At 44.4% G+C, this 23,037-nt stretch overlaps 1 protein-coding gene across 4 annotated transcripts; it reads right to left on the reverse strand.

Annotated features, from left to right (window-relative positions):
• Window positions 1-2,396: 2,396 nt before the first annotated feature.
• atp9b (ATPase phospholipid transporting 9B) lies at window positions 2,397-21,847 on the reverse strand. 4 transcript variants are annotated; one of them, XM_088318275.1, is made up of 29 exons: window positions 21,717-21,814; window positions 20,814-20,917; window positions 20,489-20,659; window positions 18,337-18,487; window positions 17,597-17,710; window positions 16,764-16,872; window positions 16,322-16,380; window positions 16,033-16,084; window positions 15,229-15,323; window positions 14,661-14,741; window positions 13,371-13,446; window positions 12,638-12,714; window positions 11,032-11,192; window positions 10,825-10,967; window positions 10,262-10,374; window positions 9,842-10,075; window positions 8,133-8,294; window positions 7,210-7,302; window positions 6,491-6,574; window positions 6,250-6,420; window positions 6,071-6,169; window positions 5,557-5,791; window positions 5,424-5,488; window positions 5,179-5,334; window positions 4,929-4,993; window positions 4,385-4,551; window positions 3,521-3,724; window positions 3,362-3,394; window positions 2,397-2,613 (listed from the first exon to the last, which is right to left on the reverse strand). In XM_088318275.1, exons 3-29 carry the CDS (start codon window positions 20,620-20,622, stop codon window positions 2,477-2,479), a joined length of 3,270 nt encoding a protein of 1,089 aa, XP_088174401.1. In that variant the 5' UTR covers window positions 20,623-20,659; window positions 20,814-20,917; window positions 21,717-21,814; the 3' UTR covers window positions 2,397-2,476. The 4 variants fall into 4 exon arrangements, with proteins under 4 accessions (XP_088174401.1, XP_088174402.1, XP_088174399.1 ...); XM_088318276.1 differs by lacking the exon at window positions 21,717-21,814 and adding an exon at window positions 21,453-21,689; XM_088318273.1 differs by lacking the exon at window positions 20,814-20,917 and having other exon boundaries at window positions 21,717-21,847.
• Window positions 21,848-23,037: the final 1,190 nt, after the last annotated feature.

A 23,037-nucleotide genomic window follows, 5' to 3' on the forward strand; every position in this document is an offset into this window, starting at 1 on the left:
GTACAACGTTATGAACAAAATGCGTGTCGATGACTGCTCGAAAACAAGGAAATGGTCAACAGGGGGCAGAAGAAAAAAGTGACCAAGAAAATAATTGCCAAAAAATGCTGTACGGCTCAACAAGTAAAATAATTATTAAAAAAGAATAAATGTGGCAAATACCTAACGCACAAGTAAAATATTTAAAAAGAATTAAAAATGATCTGTATATAGAAAGTAAAACAAAAAGTAACACGAAATACTACAGTAAATATAATGGAATAAATAAATAAATAAATAATATTAAAGAAAATAAGATACATGTTTTACTTGTAATGGATAAATCATTAATTTATAATATATAAATAAGTCCAAATAAAAATATCTACTAAATGTAAGAAAAAATATTAACAATCTGTAAACTTTTACATCTAAATATCTAAATTAAAAATAAACAATAAAATTTTAAAGCTGTAATTGCACAGTAAAAACAAAAACAAGTATTTAGAAATGGATGCCAGAGTTGAAAATAAAGCACATTTGCCGCCCAGTAAATGAAAAACTTTCCTTCAAGGAGCCTTTCACGGAATATCATTAGCAGGAACTTGAGCTTCTATTTTCTTCTTCTTGGAATTTGCGACAAGCGTGTATGCTTTTTTGGTCGGCAAGGCCACTTAGCTGCTGCTTAGTAACTAGATAGGATAATAGCATGATTGCAGTTCTGCCTTTTTGGTGAAAAGCGGAGAGAGGAGCGAGAAAAAGAAAAAAAAAAATCCAAAATACACAGATGTTCCATGCATCTGCAGTTATGCTGCGTCAGTGAATTTGACATCCCATATGTGGGCTGCGTGAACCACAGTGTGTGTGTGTGTGTGTGTGTGTCAAGGCGGGCTAGCGCTAGCAGGCTAATATTTTGGCAAAAAGAAAGTCCGAAAATCAAAAAGGCTTTATCTCCTTGTGCCACAAAGTCACAAATGTCGGCGCAAACGTTAAAAGCCATCAGACCATCACGTTCATCCGCAAACTACTTCCTCGTCTCCTCTTCTTCATCTTTCTGGACAAATTGAGAACACATTGCGCCGTTTGCCCCACGGCTGCTTTGGATTACATGCGAGCCCCCCCCCCCCCCTTTTTTTAGCGCGCGTGTATACAGGCGCAATCTATAATTACGGCACAGTTAGCATCACGTAAAGCAAACATTTTTGGTTTGGATTCAAAAAGGGAAGCTTGTTGCCTTGGAGGGACGTCTGCAAATGTTTGTCTCAAACATTATTATTTTTTTTAAACCCTGCTGGCTAGCGAGTATATGGCATCAGCTAGTCACGGCTGAAGTAAATTTGCTGCCAGACGCTTGCCAACGTAGAATAAAACATGACAACAAAGACATTGTATATTTAACCTAACACCACGTGACTATCTGATCAGAATCTTCCAGTTTAACGCCAATGCAAAAGCCAATTGATGCGCGAAGAAAAATAGCAATGACAGCGGTCGAATGTTTTAAGACACGGATATTTAAACACAATGCAGGAAGACTAGTAGTCGGATTAGCTAAAAATACTCACAGGCATATATTTTTATCCTCTGTGAAGGACTAATATTATTGCAGCTCATTTGTGTGCCCTATACAAATATGCCAAGTTTCTTCCTTTTAGTTTAAGCAACTTTTTCATATTAATTTACATTTGAAGTGGTAAATTAGTTTAAAAAAACTCAGTTGCCTGTAAATGTTAGTTTGATAGCTCGCACAAGATAAAACTCATGTCCAAATATAAGAGTTTTTTTTTCTTCTTTAAAATCTGACTGCGGCTCAATTTGTTGTCTGTCAAATATTTGGTGTTTGTCTCCATTTAGTGGCCAAACAGCAACACTGCAGGGAGATTTTCAAAACCAAAAATGGTCACAATATTTTCATTTTTATTGAATCTTGACTGGAAAAACAACAGCATATTCAGCAGCGACACGGTATAAACTTGCAGTGCGGGACATTTGAAAAAAAAAAATGAAAAAAACAACTCACGCCAGAGCGTAACATTTCAACACTTCCAACACAACACAGGAACGAGCTTTGGGGTTTTTCTGCATATTGCCGGGTTTGTTCAATCTTTTTTTTTTTTTTCTTTAAACACTGGAAAATGATATGTGCGATTAGAGAACAAACGGGGATGCCGCGAATGATAAAACTCATTCTGGACAACCCGGATTGCAGTTTAAGTAAAAATAATTCTTAAAAAATTGATATAAAAGTAAAAAAGTACAGTTAAGGAGCTATGGATTGCAGTGCGTACTCCCTCACGGTGGCCATTTTCATGTGTGAAAAGATCCTTTTTCATTTTTTTGTGCTAGTTCTGTTCAAGTAATCCCAAAAAGTTTCAGAGATGTCAATCCCACCCCCCACCCCCAAAAAAATCACTGACCTCCACATCCAGCGGCAAGGAGTTGCAGCTGTTAAAAAAAGTGCGTGAAGGATGGTGAGAAAATGGCTTCCATTTGCATCCTAGGAGGCCAGTTTGGAGTAGCTGGATGGGGAGAATTTCCGCTTGAGATACTTGATGATGTAAAGTGGCAGGCAGCTGACCAGCGTGATGGACGACACTTTCCACAGAAAAGGCCACGTGGTGATGAAGCTCAAGTCTGACCAAACAACAACAAAAAAACACAGTCAAAAGCGGAACATGATAAGGGCGATGAGCAAGCTTTGACTGCTACCTACAGGACAAAAGTAGTAGGAGCATTGTCAGCGCAATGAAAAACTTCAATGGAAAGCTTAAAATAGAACTAGATATTGTGTTAAAAATGACAAATGCATACATTTACAATTAGTTATCAAGTATTTTAAAAGTATGCATAAAAATAATTTTGCAAAAATCTAATAAAATAAAAAATTTTAAAATATTAAAAATAGACAATATTTAAAAGAAAAAAGAAAACAGCGAATTATATATTCAAAACAGTACGAAATTAATCTCTAATATCAAAAAATGAAGTACACAAAGCATAAAAAAAATTATATTTCATTATTCAAAAAAGTGTTTCAAGGCGTCAGAACTTGATCATCAAAGAGTTTAGGCATAAAAAAAATAATTTTGTATCAAAAACATCTAGCTTTACCTTTATGATTTTGTATTACTGGGACTTGGAAAAAAAAAAAAAGAAAAGATCTTGAAATAATCCTATTTCAATTTTAAACTTACGTTGGCAACTCAACAAGTGTGACATGAGACAGGAAATTGCACAAATGAAGCCAACGTAACCTGTGTGGTGGAGTTAAAACAAACAAAAACGGGATGGATGCTTGGACGGCAAATAAAACATTTGCATGCAAAAGGTCATACAGCACCAACAACAAAACGGAACACTTGACAGACTTAAGACGACCTACCAAGAAAAGCTCCAAAGGACACCCTGCCTATGCCTGAGGCCCGCACGCAAGCCAGAGAAGAGCAGCATGTCAAGTTAGGCCGCCAACAGGACACGCACACGCACACGTGCAAACATAACACACAAACAGTACGTGTGCACGCGGACAAGCAACTCTCACCAAAGTACTCGTTGAGGAAGGCGAGCGAGGCCAAGTAGCAGCCCAGGCTGAGGAACTCGGCGACCACCATGAGCCAGTGCCACGTGCGCACCGTCAGCGCCACCATCAGCAGCTCGGTCACGATGAGCGCCGTAAACGAGATGGTCACAACGTGCACAAACTCAGACTCGAACAGCACCAGCGCCCCGTACATCAGGATGCCCCCTGGTGGCAACGGAGGGGGGGGGGGGGGGGGGGGGGGGGGGGGACAACATTCAAACATTTTTAAAAATGGCAAGAAAATAGAAAAAATGGAGAAATAGAAAAACGGCAACTTTAAAAGTCAGATTAAAGTCTAATAAAAAAGTCAACATTCGACAGCAGGCAAAATGATAAAAAGCTCCAAATGCTTTCAAATGCAAGCATTTCTATATGTCGCCAACTTTTCATTTTGCCACAACGCAAAACAAAGCGGAGCTAACAACCTTTACTGATTACATCATCGCGTCGCCCGCAGCACATTCCGGCGGCTCAACCTCTGGAATAAATTGCCTTTGTCTGCTCCTTCATATTCGTCCTGCTCGATGCCACATCTTCAAATGCAACCAGCCTCACTCCCTCCCTCCCTCCCGCTCGCTAGTGGCCCTTAATTAAAAAAGTAAGAAAAAAAAAAAGGCCGCACTGTCAGGAAGTCATGCCTGAGCAGAAGCGCAGACCTTTCCCACTGGCTGCCCAGCTTAGCCATTACACAACGATCCTTTTACGCGCATTGTAGGGACCGATGGCGGCTGGAAACTTAAGACACTGAGAAACAGATCGTCTGATGGGGAGGAGGGGGGTCGGATGGGGGGAATGAAAGGGGGAACATGAGAAATTTCATCTTACCTTGATACACGCTGACCAAAACCCAGATGAGGAAGGTCTTGAAGGAAAGCGAGCGGCCCTTGGTCAAGTCCTTGTAGAGCTCCGGGTAGAGCAGCGCCATCTCCGGCTTCACGTCCTCATCGAGGACCAGCGAGAACACCGGAAACATGGTGTAGATGGTGGCGTACCTGCAGGCAGCGAGGTCAAAGGTCAAGGTCTTGGTTTCAAGGCTTATCATTGCCGTGAACGACTCATCTTATTTTTGCATTAAAAATGATTTGGTTGAGCGCTTTGGCAAGACAATGTTGCATTTTATTCGGTTTTGTGTCAGTTTGGCCGAAGTAAGCAGCCTTCGCCTTTCATTTGGAGAACCGTGCAAGTGAGTAAAAATGCAAAGGAATAATGTCGAATCTTGACTTACTGGGTGTGCGCTTGTGGCCAAAAGCTGAAAAGCACATTCAACGACCGCCACATGCCGTTTTTTTCCCCCACCGTAGAGCACACGAGGGACAAGGAGACACGGCAGAAAACAAAGCCAACCGGGAAGAGTGAAAACGAGACATACCCAACCATGAGGAATCCTTGGTACAACGGAACAGAAGCAAAGTAGAACACGGACGAGAAGACCGCCTGAAGGGGGAGAAAACGTTCCAATGAGGATGAAAAAGGGCCTTTGTCAATGTTGCATTTTGGCTAACGACGCAACAAGTGTGAAATCGTTTTTTTGGTGAGCCGTCGAATTGTGAAAATGTGTGAGCAATTTTGCCATATTGCGACATCAGAGTGTGGCTCATTTGCATAAGAGCTCCGGGTACCTGCATGGCGGAGATGATCATTCCCCGGTGCATGACAAACTGGCCCAGGGCCGCCGAACGCTTGTAGCTATTCCTGCCGTGCACCATGAGGAGGCGGCCGATGTGCTTGAACTGCGTGATGGAGAAGTCGGCCGCCAGCGATGCCTGCTTGCCTTCCTGATGAAACAACAAAATAAGCGCCGCCCCAAAAGAAGAAGAACAGGAAAAAAAAAAATGGCACAGTTGGATGTGGAGTCTGTGATGACCTTTCCCTCGATTCCAATCCCACAGTCGGCGGCCTGGATCATGCTGACGTCATTTCCGCCGTCACCTGGCGCATCCGAAATCAAACAAATGAATATGAAGAGCGCGGCGACGACGAAACGAGCGTTGCCTCACCGATGGCGCAGGTCCTGTTGGCGGTGTGCTCCTGGAGCAGCGTGACGATCTGCGCCTTCTGCGTGGGCGAGCAGCGGCAGCACACCACGGCGGGACACTGGCACGCCAGCTCCACAATCTCGTGCTCGTAGTAGCGCAGGCAAACCTCCAGGGAGTCGCCCGAGATGACCAGCGCGCAGTCGTGCTTCCTGCGGAAGGCGTTGAGCTCCAGGTGGGCCTCACCTCGGTTGGTCACCTGAGCAGTGACGAGCATGAGCACGTTCGCACATTCACATCAAATGAAATGCAGGTGGCCGCACTTTTTCCTTTTTAACACTTTCAGACCGGCCCAGTCGCAAAATAACAATACGAGTTGATATGAATTGGGCCGTCAAATTTTGAGCTTTTATCAAAAAAGCGAGAAAGCTACAAGTCACTTGCACTCAAGGGAGGCCGCACCACTAGACTACGTGTGACGTTTGACTTCATAAAATCTGGCCGTTTATTTTTTACCACTTGTGGTGAAATCACGCACCGGTCGGAAAACATGGATGTCCTGGTTCCTGGAGACCAAATGGGAGCTTTTGGCGATGCATGTGGCAGTTTCCAGCTTGTCACCAGTCAACATCCATATCTTTTAAAAAAAAAATAAAATAAAATAAATGTTTGTTTACGTGGCATTCCATTTTTTTTTAGGCATCTCCTGAGCGCCACCTTGATGCCAGCATTCCTGAGCAGCTCCAGCGTGGGCCTGACGTCGGCCTGCAGCTGGTCCTCCACGCCGGTCAGACAGAGGAGCTCCAGCTCGCGCTCCAAGCTCTCCACCACCGCCGCCACTTTAAGAGTCCGGTCGTGGATGCTCAGCTTCGCCTGGTTGTAGCGACTCTGCGGGCGGGAAGTGGGCACAAGTTAGCTTTGGGGCAGGTGAAAAAGTGCCACCGGGGTAGACTTGTACCTCAAAGTCTTGGTACTGCTCGTCGGAGAGCGACTTCTTGGCCACCACCAACGTCCTCAGACCTTCTCTGGCCATGTTGCCACACTGACAGGAAGCAAACAACAAGACTTGTTTTGCTCTCAAATTCAAATCCACACTGCAATGCAATTTTCACACATTTTGGGGAAAACAAATACAATAACCCAAAAACTTTTTTTTTTAAAAAACTGAAATAAATAAGCATCCAATCCAACCCAAGGCCGATTAGCAGGATGTTTCCTTTCCCAGCATCAGCATGAATCATTGCGCCCTAAAATGTCCCGCGGCCGGTACGAGGCAGAGGACGCGGTGAGACAAAAGGAGGCGGATGGCGTTTCATTTTTTTGAATATGACGGCTTGATTGCTTATTGACGAACGAGCACCACCGACGGGAACATCGTTAGCGACTGATGTTTGCGAATATGACATACGTCGTGTAATTACTCACTATGTGGGTCACTAATTAAATCAAAAGATGCCCCCGGTGGTTAACGACTCAATAATGCCAATATGATTATTATGAACAAAGACCTTTGAGCGGGCATCGACGCGGCCCGTTGATCTCTCGATGAACGTCCTGATTACGAGAGACTATTGATGGCGGGGTGGAAACGACGGAAAAAAAAATGAATAAAAAATCTAGGTGTTGTTTATGGCGTTTGCATGCATTATTTTTTGTTTTCATTCTAAGAACGGTCACCTCCTCTTCCAGCCAGTCGTTGTACTGGACGATGCTCGCCATGGCCACGTCGGCGCCCTTCATGTAGAACGTGATGTCACCTGTCGACTCCTCCTGGACAGCAAACGGAAACACTCCCGGTAAGACATTGGCAAATTGTGTAAAGGTAGAAAGTTAAAACAATCAAATAAAAAAAAATGCTGATTTTTTTTTCATCTTATTAGTTCTTAATTTTTCAAAATAAAACCAAATCCATTTGTGCGGTGGGTTATTTGAACACAAACTCACACCTGTTCGACCTGTTGCCCTCTGGCAGGCGCTACAGATGCATCAAATCAAGGACCAATAGACTGAGAAACAGTTTCTTTCCGAGAGCCATCTCCATACTGAACTCTCACACACACACGAGACCACCCTAACCTCGCAAAACAGCATTGTGATGTGTTTCTATATGCCCTATTCAGTACTGAATTCCATTGCACTGTCTTCTTTATTTATCTAATTTATATATTTGTCTGTATTATTGTTGTATTGCACTGGAGAGGGGAGCCCTCTAATCTCGTTGCACACTTGAGTACAATGACAATAAAGGGATTTCTATTCTATTCTAAAATTATGGAAGCAGCATTAAAGCAAACTCTCTTGACAACTACAACTGTCTGAGAAGTGGCAATAAAAGCGCATCGTTTGCTCACTCCGCGGGAGTCATGCAGCATTGTGTCACCACAAGATTGAAAGTCTGAATTTTTGTTTAAAAAAATAAATAAAGAAAGAAATAAAGGATAGCTGTCAAGCTACAAATTGCATGTGGATCCATTTTGACATTTCCGAATGCAGCACTCAAAGCTCCGAAACGCTTAAAGACGAGATTGAAAACACGAGTGGCCATCGCCATTTGTTTGTGGCGGTATTTGGTGTTTGGTGATGAAAAAGAAGTTTCGGACCCTGACGATGATGCCCATGCGCTTGCTCTCAGAGGTGAAGGGGAAGATCTGCAGGATGTTAAAGGAGAGAATCTGCCCGGCGGGCGTTCTGAGCTGCAGGGAGGCCAGATCTCGGTCGACCAGGGTCAGGCCCACACTCTCCGCCCATCGCACCAGCGCCACCTGTGGGCACACAATGGCTTTGTTCACTTTTGGAGACTGCCAAATAGTGAGCCCACTATTTGCATGACCGCTTTTGTTAGCTTCATCCGCTAGTAGTTAATTGTTTGATCTTCCTCAAATACTTTGATCCCGCCGAAACTATTTGTTTATTCATCATTTGGCGTAATTATCCCCCTCCAGCTAACCTATTTCTTAATTAGCTTTTAGTAAAGACTTGCTTGTTTTAAATGTCGTCCGTCACGTTTGAATGACATCAATAAATAAAATAGCGAGACAAAGAGAAATCCGTGTTCGGACATGGGCGCATAATGGGATGTCCATCGTAACGCAGTGAGCGCCAAATAAGCGCTTTCCTGAATACGCCCACCCAATCCTCCGGCAGGAACTCCGAGACCCCCCCCCCCCCAAAGCCCTTGAGCGAGCGTTCAGCTGCACACGACAACTCTCAATGGCTTCATTTTCAATTTTGCTCACTCAAAGCTTTTTATTATACCCTGACCTACAAATTGCAACTTCCTGTTAATAGCCAGTCATCCATCCTTCCTTTCGCCACACACACGGCCAGTCAGCCACTCCCTTCACTCCCTTCGAGCCGCATTTTTTTTTTTTTAACTCAACACATGTGAATCATTATCCCAAGATGCACACTTCACAGCCAAAATGTTTAATTGGATCTAGTTCCATTTTTGCATCTAAAGTGATCTTAATGCTTCCTTTTGAGTCAGGCCACTCAAATCTTTTGTGTTGAGGGCAAGTTTTCCAAGGACCAACCGCTAATGCCAGTTGAACTTTTTGGAAATGTTAGTTTCATTGCTGTGCTGGTCCCCAACAAATTATTTGGTGGAACGCGCCAACTGTCGGAGCCCGGTTGGACAACGACTCCATTAGCGAGGGCGGCGGCGGATCATAAATGGTGGTGCTGCGTTCGATGACGGAAACAAAGAGCAAACAAAACCACAACGAGGGAATGACAGAACAAAAGGCAACAGAAGAAGAGGAAGGGGGGCCTCCGCCACCTCGGAGAGTAAATTAAATATTGATCAAGCCAAGCGAGTCGATGGATTTGGGGCGCAGTGCTCGTGGGCGAGGGGAAGTAAATAAATATAGAAAATGTATACATCAGTCGAGACAGGCGGAAAGACAACGGACGGAGATTTGGCTGTACTTTGAACTGCTTTCTATGATTGCATAACTAACATTTGGGTGATTTATTGATGAAATTCATTTCTTCAAGTTTATCTTTCCAAGAGAATTTTGAAAAAAATTCATTCTTAAGCTTTGTCCTTTTTCCATAATTCATCAAGTGTCTGATTTGGATTTGTGACAAATATGTTCATTTCAACACAACAACAAACAAAAGCAGCACAAATCAGACCGCACCCCATCGCGCCTTCGGGGATTGTTTTGCATTTCCTTTAGTTTGAGTTCACAATTCTCAAACAGGGCATCGAGACTTTTTAATTGCGTAACCTGCTTCGGGAGCTCACAACTTCCAACGGTGAGCTCGTAAAGTGACAAAGTGGCGTTATTCGGATGGTTGGTTTCACCTCATCGGGACTGGAGGCCTGGTAAGTGCGGTTGTCGTCGCTGAAGTCCTGGTCGGCTTCTGCCGTCTCCGTCTCGCCGCACGCCTCGTAGACGGGCGTGACGTTGTGGCAAAGGGCGATGGCCTTCACCGCCTCGTGAATGCGGCTGCTGACACTCTTGCGGACTTTGGGGGCCGGCGTCTGGGACTTGTGGGACGCCGCAGCAGGCCCGACGCCGCCGCCGCTGGAGGAGCCCTGAGAGAAAATGACACGCATCCTTTCAACTTAAGTCATCGTGGCAAAAAGGAGCAACATGCAAAAAAAGAATCAATGAGTTGGAAAAACATTTGTAACTCCATTCTCATGAGAACGCCGCTTTTTATTTTTTAAGTTTCTACAAAAAAAAAGAAAAGATTTGAACTTTCTCTGTCAACAACGTACCTGAGCATAGGACTGGACGATGTGGCTTTGGATCTCATCCATGGTGTCGGTACCGTAGGACACAGTTCCCAGGTGCAGCCGCTTGAAGATCATCTCGTTTTGGGTCAACGTGCCTGCGGGTCACATGGACAGTTTTGGAAATACGCTTACGCGGTTTCCCATCTCCATGCTAAAGACTGATGCGCTCTATGAACAAAAGTATTGGGACACGTTCCACCTGCACCTGCTCCAAAAAAAGAGAAAGAAAAAAAATGCTGGGAAAAAAAAAGGGGCCAGTGAGCCAAAGAATGCTCACGATACATCACATGACCCACATTGCCAATACGGACGGCGTGTCCGCTCTAATTAGCGGACAAAACACGACCAAATGTTTGCACGCATGCTGCTGCTTCGCGGTTTAACCAGTTTCTGCTGATTGATGACTCCTTAATCGATTAACCATCAACCTGGAGAAATAGACGGTAAAGCCAAATCCATTCCCTACTTTGATCAGCAAGTTGAGAAAAAAAATGGATCACCATGACGCCCAGCTAAGAAGCGATAGCATTTCGAGCCTCTCTTACCCGTTTTGTCCGTCAGCAGGTAGACCAGCCGGCCCAGTTCTTCTGGGATGGTGCTGGTCCTCACCACCGTGCCGGGAATGTTCTCGTCCTTCATGATCATCCAGCCGTAGGCCGCCTTGCCCATGTCCAGATTCACCCGCAGGCTGAGACGGGAAGCGTCCAACGTCAAGAAAACCAGTCCAAAAGAGAAAGAGCTTCGACAGGTACCTTATGGGGATGATGTAGGAAAAGAGCACGACAAAGCGGAACAGGTTGCGGAACCACAGGCCCACAAAGCCGTGCAGCACTTCCATGACCATGGACAGAACCAATTGGGCCAAGAACAGGGCCTTGGTGAGCTGGTTCAGTTCCAAGTCCAGTAGACCCACCTGCAGAAAAAAAATAATAAAAATTCCTGGCTGTTCGTAAAAAGGCAGAAGAATTATGAGACCAGACGGTTATTATAAAAGCATTTGGAGTAAATAAAAGTGAAATATTCTTCAGTTGTTGCTAGGCGGACTTCAATGGATTCTATCGGAACGGCTCCACCAGACAATGACAACGAATCAAATCAAACCGGGCTCACGATATTGGCTCATACATTAGCATGTTTTTGTATTGCACGTTACGTAATATCGTCTTTGCATCGTGATCATGTCGCATTTTTGCACGTAAACCTAGCGCTGATCATTTTCCGTCCAATTGTTAATTGTATTGCTAACTGCTGCAAGTGGAGGTGTTTTTAAAACAGCGATTCATTGAAAAAAAAATAAGGAAGTCATCATTAAAAAAAAAATTTTAAAAAAAGTTGAAAATTGAAAAAAAAAAAATTAAATTCCCAAAAGACCAAGCTGCCGGCTTTTGTCATGTAAAACATGAACGAGGTTCGTGGTGAGTTTTTTCTTTTTAACAAACTACATTGTCCCCTTTGAATTCGATCGGGGGTCAAAGGATTTCCCATATTGAGATGGCTCTGGGGAGAAAAGAGACAAAAAAAAGGGGGGGGATGAGGAGTAGCGGGGTCAAACTTGTCTTTTATTTTTCAAGTGCGTCTCACAGCCAATGAAACATGTGGGAAAAAGATGTCAAATAAAGAAGCCGCCCGACCCATTTTTGGCAGCGTACACAGAGGGCTTTCATGTGACGCAGTGCGCTGACAAAAAAAAAAAAAAAAGAAAACACCCACATAACATTTCCCTGCAATGAAAAGGAAACGGGCGGGGAGGGAGGAGAAGGAGAATTCCTCCACGGCGACTGGACCCCCACCAAGCGGATTTCCCCCCTGAGGACCGGCTCGGCCCGGCCCAGGAGTGCAGTGTGTGATTTATCAGTGGATGTTAAAACTCCCAGTAGCCCGGCACAGGGTGGGCGGGAGCACCAACGACAAGCTTCATGCTTGAACTATTAAGAAAAAAAGAGGTGGTGGGGAGCGGTGGGATTAAAATGAAGAAAAATTAAGAGTGAAACGCAAAAGGAGGCAGAACAACGGCCGCTCTACGTTCTCCAGGCCTGGCCGAGGATGGGATTAAGTCAGAGAAATGCAAACGCGTCATTGTAGAAAGTGTGCATTGCGATCATGAGAGAAGGAATCAATGACGAACGTCATGAAAAAAAAAAAAAAAAAAAAAGCCACAAACAACTCAAGCCATGTGATGAGTCAGCATTTCTGATGGCGCGTTTCTTAGTTGGACATCTGAAAATTTTGCCATCAAAAGTCATTTGTCAGTCGTGTTTTTCTTTGAAATGAAAGGCACGATTAAAATAAAGTTGTATTGGATTGGATTATAGTTTGAGGCACAACAAAAGCCCCCCCCCCAAAAAAAAGGACCATCACCTTGTTTTTGGCATCGGACGTGTTGAGTACGCTGCGGGTCTCCTTGCCGGTGTAGATGACCACCCCGATCACCGTGCCTGCCAAACAAACGAGACGAGCAATGTTGCTCATTCGCTGACGCAAACCGACAAGACCCCCCTCCGCACACAAAGTCATAAAAGCCAATCGATGCGCCGCCATCTTGACTTGCCAATTCATTAAGGCGGCCTCATCACAACGGACTAAACAGTCGTCAATATTAAACGAGCCGGCACAAGTTTAATGCAGAGGCCAGAATGAAAAGAAATGCGCTTAAAAGGTTTTATGTTGCAATTAGCAGTATGATCTAAGCGATTACAACAAACCGCAGCAAAAAAAACCGGCCGTCCAATATTTTTGTCAGGCTTGTCCCAATACGTTGCAGTGGAAGACGCCTTGACGTCATATTTGGTCTGAATGTTTTAAGCAGACGCATGAAGCGTTTGTGTATCGATCGCACAACTCGATAGCGTCGCATCTCGAGCGTTTTGTGTGCACAACAATGACGCAAGAGCTCACTGAGTAAGTTAAGGCCTCTGAGTCTTTGTTCTCCTGGTCAAGGTCATGACATTGTCGAGTGGGGGAGCAAGTGTGGTGCGCGGGGCGCGGGGAGGGGTGTCACCACAAATCAATGGCAAGCGAGGGAGTCGCAAAGACTCTTAAGTGACACCCGGGACTTGAGCTGGGGATGCAAAAAAAAAAAAAACTTGCTCACCCGAGGCGACAACCGTGCTGGCCCACAGCGTGTTTTCGATGCTCAGGCTCTCGTGGACCTGGGGGTCTGCGTCCTCCTACATGGTTGGGGGGGCAAACAGGAACAGGACAAAGGTCACGGTCACGTTACAACGTTACCATATGGACAAAAAAAGTATTGGGAGCTCTTTAAGAGGTCAACTTAAAAGCTTGATCAAAAATGGTTGAGTTCTTTACGTTCTTTTTACTTGCATCAAGTACAATGTAATTGAGTACTGTTTTTCTCATTAAATCACATGACAAAAAAATAATTGCTGGTTGTTTTTGAGCGGCTGGACTGGATTAGCAAATAATTTATTTCAATGTGGAACTACACGTGTTGTTCTCTCCTCTTTTGCATTTGAAGTCGCATCATTGTGAAAAGAGATCACGAAATGAAATGCACTTGAAGGTAAACAGCTTGTTGCTGTTTCCATGGCGATAAGGCGACGCCCATGCAAGCAGCCGTACAGGAGCTCTTTTTTATCAATACTGAACTCCAGTGCTCCTTTTAAATGAAGCAAAAACACAAGTAGAGCAAGGTCACGTCGCTGAGGTTTCACCGATAAATTAGGCCCTTGTGAGCGCGCGGCTCTCGTTTCACCGCCGCTCTCTTAAATAAAAGCCAACACGGGGAAATGGTCCGGTCCGCAGCGGTGAGTGCAGGATTCGGTGTCATCTCAAATGGCCGGCCTGATATAATAATTATGACACCCAAGCAGCCACATCCTGTCAATCTTCACAAAGTGGTGAAAAATAAATGGCGGGGCAGCCCAACGCTCAACCGCTCTGACATTGTCATGGCATCGCCGCGTCTCCATCAAGTCTAGGAGGATGGGGGGGAAAGAAAAAAAAAAAGAGCCCTCATAAATAGGTAAGTTCATTTGCTGTGGGTCTGTGGGAACCCAATTTTATTCCCCCCCCCCCCTGCTCTGACTCAAAGCACACGATATGCAAAGGAAGGCCGTAGAGGATGAATGAGTGGAGGAAGTGCTCGCTCACTAAGCCTGGTGTGTGGCCAAGAGTGAAGACAGACCACAAAGCCGGCCTTTGTAGTGCGACTCGCCTCTCTGTGGGGGCTGTGCTAATCTGCTATTAATAAAAAAAAATAAAAAAAATCTCTGAGCACCAAGCAAGCAAGACAGGATAGATGGGAGCTCGCTAGTGAGCACGTGATTCGAGACAGACGTGAAGACAAGACGACTATTGTTGCCACCTTGTCAATCATCTGTTGAAGATTTATTTGGACAGGAAAGAAATAAAACAAGCGTACCCGTGTGAAGTTGCCCTCAAAACTGTGGATGTCTTGCTGAGGCTCCTGGGCGTAAACAAAGGCGTTGATGGAGAAAAGGTCCTGAGGAAGGACGGAGACAATTGAGCAAGCAAATGAACCTCACCAGATGCCGCCAACTTTAAACCCAAAAATATATCGTGACTGGCGGGCGGAAATGACAACTTTGCAGGAGGTGTAAAAAAAATAATAATAATAACAAATCAGAGCAGCTGGTTTGACTTTCCAACTCTGCGTTGTTCAACTTGTAGTAGACATTCTATAACAATTTCGCATCAAATCCTGCCTAAAAAAAAATACACTCAATTGCTAATTTAATTAAAACTGCACGTGGCAGGATTTTGCCCCCCACCCAAAAATTGGACAGTTTATGATTCAAAAATCAGATAACATGTTCACGATGGCTCCTTTTGCAACCCTCGAAATAAGCGTCACGACTTCACCTTGGCGGCTTTTATGCCCATTTTGTTCTTTTCAGTCCTGATCCAAAAGTTTTCATGACCCAATAAGATGACAATCTTGGCTTTATGCGTCGCAAAGTCGACTTTACCCCCACTGCAGGGAGCCGCTGCGTGCATCCCACGGCCACTTTCAGCTTCCAGTCCGTCTCGCCGTCCAGCTGGTCGGTCCTGATGAAGCACGCCCCTGGATCAGAACACACACAATGTACATTTTCTCGTGTGGCTGCGAACAACAAAATAAATCACGCCGCCCAGTGATGTCTGTCTACAACTGCAGCGATAGCGATCTCGGGCATTTGGCGTTGGCTGTTAGCTTGAAGCTAAATGTACTTTCAAAAGACAAAGCTAAGCGGATGTTTAAAAGAGTTGAATTGCTCCCTCATTTATTGATTTTTTTTGTACGTGTGCATTTCGTGCAGCGCTAAAAAGCGAGCCCGTGTTGCTCCCACGTTTTCTCACAAATACGGCGGGCAGCGTAAGATGTTCGTTAATATTGCGTATGAAAGCGATGGATGCGAGCCACCACCTGACAGGCACGCTCGAGGGCAGCCGTATGACGGAGAGCGAGGGGATGAATCACGCTGCTCGGCAGTACGCTGAGTGAAAGACTAATATGCGCTTAAAGACAAAGACGTCAACAATTCCTGGCCGAAGGCGCCGTGTTGGCTTTCTACAGATTGACGGGGACGGCGTCTTTGCGAACATTTCCCCTCGGATTGCCGCCCCTCCCTCCCTTTCTCTCGGATCGGACGCGACTCATTGATTCATTCGCTTCATCCGTCACACCAACAATGTGACAGAAATGGCAGGCCCGGCTCATCCGATCATGTCGCCAGAGCAAGACGGGGTCAGAGGTCACAGGTTGTTAAGGCGCATAACAGGTGGTCGCTCACCGTTCTTCTCCGACGTCCTCAGGAAGATCATGTCTGCGGGAATCCTTTGATTCTACAAAGAAAGCAAAAGGTGGAGAGTTACCAATGTGCTTGCCAAAGTCACTGGAATCGTCATGAATAATTAAACAAGCCAAGAAATTGAAGCTTTGACGCTTTCCTGAGAATTTTTTTTTCTCAAAATGTGAAATGCCTTCAAGGTCACGATACATTGCCGCCACGTCTTCATTTTTAACCGAATTAAGCGCAATTTAGTTGTCGTTCATAAAAGTAATTAGTTTCTTTGAATCACCTTCTCTACGATGATCAAGTCTCCCACTTGGATATCCGAGCTCTTCACCTGCATTTTGCCTGCGGGGACACAAACATGTCAAGTCCAACGACAGCACATGAATCCAAGTCGCGTCTTGACTTTGAATAGACGGCCGCCATCTCGCTCTCGTTTTTCCGTCACCTTGCGAGAGATTGATTCCCGCTGGCGTGATGACGTAACGGCCTTCTGTTTTCACGAGCCAATAACTCTCGCCTCAATATCCTCCGCAAAGTCTCGCCGCGGTGTGACGGCTCGATGAAAAGGATACCGCACGAGGGGAGCGGGGGCCGACCATCTCTAGCGGCGTTTCATTTTTTAAAAAATATTTCAAACGAATAAACGGATCGAGGGCCGACTCGTGCGCCGGCGGAGTATCGGCTCGCATCGTGTCGGCAAACGGCGACGCCGCTGGATGGCTCACCGCGCAGCGTCAACTTGCTGTACAGCTGCGAATTCATCTCCTTGTCCCGTTGGTGGCGCCGCACCTCGTCCGCCGCCTCTCGCACCATGGTGACCGCCAGCACGAAGCCCTGCAACAAGCAACACACCTCAAGCTGGAAGAAATACACGCGTCAAGCACACAATTTGCGCAACCTAAACTTGATTCTGCATGAGGATGTCAACGGAAACTAGGTTTGATTTCTCCGTTATTATCATTTTATATTTGTTAGAAATGTAGTTTTGAAAGAAAAAATGGAGTTCTTCCTCTTGTAAAAAAAAATGGACAGATATGTTGCGATAATAAACATGCTGTTGTAGCTTAGTTTATCGAAACAATTATTTGGTGGTAATTCAGAAAGTTTAAAAATCTATCCGCCACAGTTAAAAGGAGCGCAAAAAACTGCAACTTCTCAATCAATCAATGGAACAAAATATTTTCTTTTTTGAATGAAGTCCTCCCGAACAAATGCGTTCCAAAAATGTTTTTTTGAGGAGGGGGTCACCCCGTATCTACATTTTGAATCATATTTATTCTTAATAAATTTTGAGATTGTGACTCCTTTCCTGACATATCTGCAATGCTTCTTCAACCAATTTAAAAAATTTAGCAACTTTTAATGACGCGCAGAAACCTTGTGGTGGTAGTTTTGCGGCGGATGGAAACCTTGTCCTTGAACTAAACTGGCGTCTGCTTCGTACTTAGGAGTGCTTTCTCCTCTTTGAGTTCAAAACCTTCAATATGAAACACATTATGGCGTAGCTTTTGAGGAGGACCACGTTCATTATTTGCGTCAGAAGACCTCAAGTATTTACCAGGGGCGCCCAATACGTGTACATGTATCCGATCTTCAGCGAGGGCACAAACTGCGAGCAGGCCACCACCAGAAAGTAGAGATTAAGGAAGAACTTGAACTGCTGGTAGAGAACCTGAGGACAAAGAAGCCAAACATCATCAGGATGCAACAACAGCTGGCGCCGCATTTGTGCTTTGAAAGGAGACTTGACCAGACGTCGCACGTAGCCGAGCGCTCGCTAATGGCCTCGAAGGTCACACCTTGAATAATGTTAGTAATAATGAGCGTGCGCCGTCCGGCCCGATCGATAGGCGCTTAATGAGCCCCCTGACCTTTAGGGTGGCGGTGGGAACGCACGTTCAACTCAATTTGTGCGTCTTTAATAATTCAAAGAGCAGGGAGACAAACGGCGCATTTGTCCAGAAAATGGACGACATTTGATGGCTGCCGAAGTGAGTGAGCCTCCTAATTACAAAGCCGTTTGCTTTTTAATAAGTCAACCTGTTTGCTCCTGTCCCCCAGTGCCAACGCTCGATGACGAGACGATGGCATCGGCTCCAGCGCGCCCGCGACCCTCGTGAGGAGAAGCGGAACAGACTTTTTTTGGAAAGAGCAATGGTTGTTTTAAAGTGCTATACGATTAAAGTTGAGGGTTTAAAACTCGTCTTCCACTTCAGAAAATAGTGCGGTTCCTGCATGTAATTGAAGGCAATTGGTGCCCTTGAGCAAGGCAGGGAACCACCAAAAGAAGTCCATTACCGCCGGCACAAAGGTGAAGACGTTGTACTTCTGGTTGTGGATGGAGTTTTTGGGGAACTTCTCCTCGCACTTCTCCGGGTGGCCGAGCCACACGGTGCGGGCTTTCAGCTCCTTCTTCCGCCGGCACATTCGGACGAGGCAATCGCAGCAGCTGCAGGGGGAACGCACAATTTTATCCGGAACCATGCACGGCGAAAAAAGAACAACAGCTGTCGCGTAGTTGGCTCTGATGTTGCGTTCACCTTAAAGAATGTAAAAAAAAAAAAAAGAAGCAAGACAAGAGCCACTATTCTCTTTTCTCAACAAACGTGTGCTCACAACTGCGTCACATCACATCCGACATTGCTCAAGTTATTTACTTTTTTTGTCAAACCTCAAATAAAGGAGCTCTCTTTTTTTTATTTTCCACGTGAGGCATTCGGCACGGTCAGGTGAAAAGGTTAGCGTCTTCGCCGGGGAGGAAACGTTCACGGCTCAATTTGCTCCGCGAAGCCCGTCCAGACAAAAAAAAAAAAAAAAAAAAAACACACCCTGTGCTTGGTCGCATCTCTAGACACGTTTCGTCCTTGTTTGCCGTTAGCGAAGCGTCGCGAACACGAGGGGATGATTTCCACCGCCCCCCCAATTGATTTATTACAGCAAGGCAAACAAAAAGTCAGCTTTGACTTTGTATCACTATGGAGCCACCTGCTAATAATGACACCGTGGCTTATCCACGGCATGAAATACAAACAGTGCGCGTCACACCGTGTGATACGTACAACAGGCCTTTGCAAAACAGGGGACGGTGCTTTCGGGGCTCCAAAACATCTTTTATTACACAAGTAAAATCTCTTCTTTTCTTTTTTTTTTACAAGAAGAAAGGGCAGATTTCCCTCAAAATATTGTCCTCTTTTTTAAGAAAACAAAATGTGCCATTTGAGAGAAAAGTTCTTTTTAAAAAACAAGAGCATCTTTTCCAGAATAAAAGGTGTGCAATTATGAGATTAAAAGTGTACTTTTAAAATGTGTTTAACTTTCATATAAATGAAAAATAATCATTAAAAAAAAAATTTTAAATCCGCTGCGGAGACTCGTGGGACGCTGTACCAAAAAGTTTTCCGAGCCTTGCCATAAAGTAGCTGCCGTGTCGCCTCACCTCCGTGTACATCGTCATGGTGATTGACTTGGCTTTTCCACCTTTTAAGCAACAAAAAACTCAAAATCAACTTTGGCACGGACAACTTTTTGGCCTTGTTTGCGTTGGCAGCGGCGCTCCGCCCCGGTGCGCTCGCCGTCCAGATTCATACGCCAGATTATTTGAGCAAATGAATGTTATTTAAATAACGCCGCCATTTGAACAGCGGCGGCTCAGTCGGCTCGTGAATTATTTGCCTTTTATAATCCTGCGCAGTGCACACACAAAATTACTGGAAAGCATCAAACTGGTCATCTGTGAAAAATCCAATTTGTTCATTAGCAAGGGGGTGCGCAGGAGTTGGGGAGGGGGCACGATCGATTCGGCTGGAGACGCACCGCTGGGTACAAACTAACGGCGAGCGCTCTTTCAAACTTCCTTGTATCGCAGCGAAAACCTTTCAGGGATCCAAATCTGCCGAATGCGTGTCGGCTGACAAAACGGTGACCTCGATGGTGACTTTGTGCTTCATGCACAGCTACCGGTGCGTTGGAAATCGAAACTGGCACGCGAGTGGACACGCGTGCAACTTTTATGCCAAGCTTAACATTTACAGAATGATAAAAAGGCACAAAAATGTGTTTGAAGAGAAAGAAAGGCCACAGGATATGAATACAATTAAAAAGTCTCCTAAAAATGTCACGTTTTTACAAATAAATTCAGGCTTAACAAGTTGGGAGAGTGAGAGGCACTTTTTGATATTAATAATAGAGATTCATTAATAAATGGGGATGAAAACGTGCAAGCCGCCAAAAACACATCAAAGTTTGTCTCGAAGGTGACGACAAGGGAGACATTCTTGGACTTTAATACATTAATATACATCGCTAAATAATTTAGGCTTGATTTGTTGGCTGCCAAAACAGGCCGCTGACAGCAAAGTCACAGAAAGAGTCACGGGATGCTAAAACGTCACGAGAGCAAATGCTAATTGTAAAGTCTACAAAAAGCTTGTAAGGTGGGACACGGACGAACCTTCCACAGAGGACTCGCCACCCGCCAAGGAGGAACCAGCCGAGGCCTCGCCGTCTGCTGCTGACTCGAGCCCGCGGCAGCGTTTGGTAGTCGCTTTCGTCGTTCTCGAAGGCCTCGTCGGACATCAGGGGCATCTCATCCAGGTTGGACGGCTCATCGTCGGTGGAGAATCTGCCAGCATTCAAAACACACTTGAGGGATGTCACATTGGAGTGCGATTCATCGTCGTCACTGTTTGCTTTCCAAGTCAAGTAAACACACTTGGAGTGTACTTAAGAAACCTGTTATGCGAACGATGCGGCCAAATGGAACATGCGACACTTACGTAATAGATCACCATTGATAGTGGTCACTTAGTAGATGCTAAGCCGGTGTGCGAGGGCCTCCATTGATGATTGCGAACTTTTATCTCACGATGCCTGTGTGGGTCTTCATCCAGATTTCAAAAAGCGGTCATACAACTCGGACATTTTTCTGAATATTCATCAATCATGTGACTACTGAGAAGTTTGCTATGCCGTTAAAATCGTGCCAGTATCAAAACAATTTGTCAAGATCTTTGTGAGTTAGCTCATTCTTGGCCAAAAATGATTCAAACAACCGCTCGTCAGTCGGGTCCACACAAGTGGAGAGAAAAAGTCAAAACACCCTTGTTCAGATTTTAACGTGAAAATTGAACCCAAGGTTACTTAAATCTGAAGACCTTTCCAACTGAGGAGGCTCTCGGTCAATAAAAAAAAAAGAAAGAAAGTAAAATTAAGACATTTAAACCCTTGTGGGTGGACAGTTTATGCTGAGTGCCAAGTAAGTAATTGTCATATGACTTTAAATGTCGGACACAATTTAGCTGACACAACAGTACGATTAGCCCAGCGGGGGCAACTTCGACTTTTGAGGCAGACAAAAATAAATAACTTTAAAACCGTCAACGCAAATAATTGAAAGATTTTAAGTCACCGTTTACCGGTTGTCACCTGCCATTCAAAACGAGACAGAATCGGGCGGAAGTCGACAACAGCGGCAAGTCTAGGCTAGGCTAGGCTAGGCAAGGCTAAGCTAGGCTATGCTATGCTATGCTATGCGCACAAGCTAACAGCCTCGCCACAGTACACACACACACCACGCGCGCATAAACAGACGCCAAGCTGCCGTCATGACAGAAACTTGAACATTGGACCGCGTCACCTCATCACTTGACAGCGGAAATGTCAGCAAAGCGTGCAAATACCTTGACTGTGTGACGGAGTGGTAGTAAAAAGTGTTTCTATGCAAACTCTTCCGCATTGGATCTAACGGGATGCTATCAGACATCTTGGACGGGAAGCCTATGTGATGACGTCACTCGCCCCAGGTGGCGGGATTTATGCCATCTTCGCGAACTCATGCGAATTTCGCAACTTCATTCATACTTGCTTCTTTATTTCACGTATGATGTTTACATTATGGGAGAAAATTTATATTTGCTTTAGATAATAATTAAATGTTTGTGTTTTAAGTAAATAATATTTTCTTTAGTCAGATTTTAGGACACCAGTCATTGTGGGAACAAAAATTCCTGAGATTTATGAAGGCAACACGCGGCTGCAAATCATTGTGTGAAGGCGGAGGCATATGTTATTCTACACCTTTAACTTTATTATTATTATATATTCTATTTTCTTCCTCGCCTTTTTTCGGCGCTTAACTACTTCCACAGTTTTCATCCGATTTTCACCGTTTTTCACATTTTTCACAATTTTCACCCCCCAAAACCCCATTCATTTCCAATGGGGCATTCAACATAGCACCAATGCATCCACTTAGGATATTAAATCCATTCAAGACATTCATCCAGGCTTTTATAAAGAGCGTTGGGTCAGTGGATTAGCAGCTGCCTCCATACTTGGAGGTTCTCGGTTCGATTCCCGGTCGGTTGAATATTATCCACGATCATTCAACATCCTTCCATTAATCACTGCCTTTCCCCATTTTCATTCAATGTCATTCACTATAATTCAATATTTTTCGACATTATTCAATATTTTTTCTCTTTCATTCATGATGATTCAATAGAATTCACTTTTATTCACTGTCATTCAAATCATTCAATTTCATTCACTATGATTCAAATTCATTCAACCTCATTCATTATTTCAGAGTCATTCAATATTATTCAAAAACATTCAGTCTCATTCAAAATCAATCCACAAAAAAAATTCCAGCCTTTCCGCCTTCACACGCAATTTCTTCAGGAATTGCATTTTCTAGTTGTTTTATAACACACGCATAAAATCATCATTTAATTCGTGGTGACTAAATACTTATTTTTATATTTGTCGAAAATGTGCATTTAGGGACAATTACACACTCCATTTCTGCTTGAAATATTGTTTTTAAGATCTGACTTTTCTGTGGCTCTCTATTATTATTTCTCGTGACTTTAGCAACAGAAAATGTCAATAAATTGATAACAATGAAAACAAATATTAAACTTGGCCATCAGTAGTTTCAAAATGAAAGAATTACGTTATTCATTTGCTACATACTGGCTCCATGTACTGAACGGTTAT

Source organism: Idiotropiscis lumnitzeri, chromosome 16, assembly GCF_059441095.1.
Source record: "Idiotropiscis lumnitzeri isolate Australia: NSW breed Sydney's pygmy pipehorse chromosome 16, RoL_Ilum_1.0, whole genome shotgun sequence".
NCBI classification, from domain to species: domain Eukaryota; kingdom Metazoa; phylum Chordata; class Actinopteri; order Syngnathiformes; family Syngnathidae; genus Idiotropiscis; species Idiotropiscis lumnitzeri.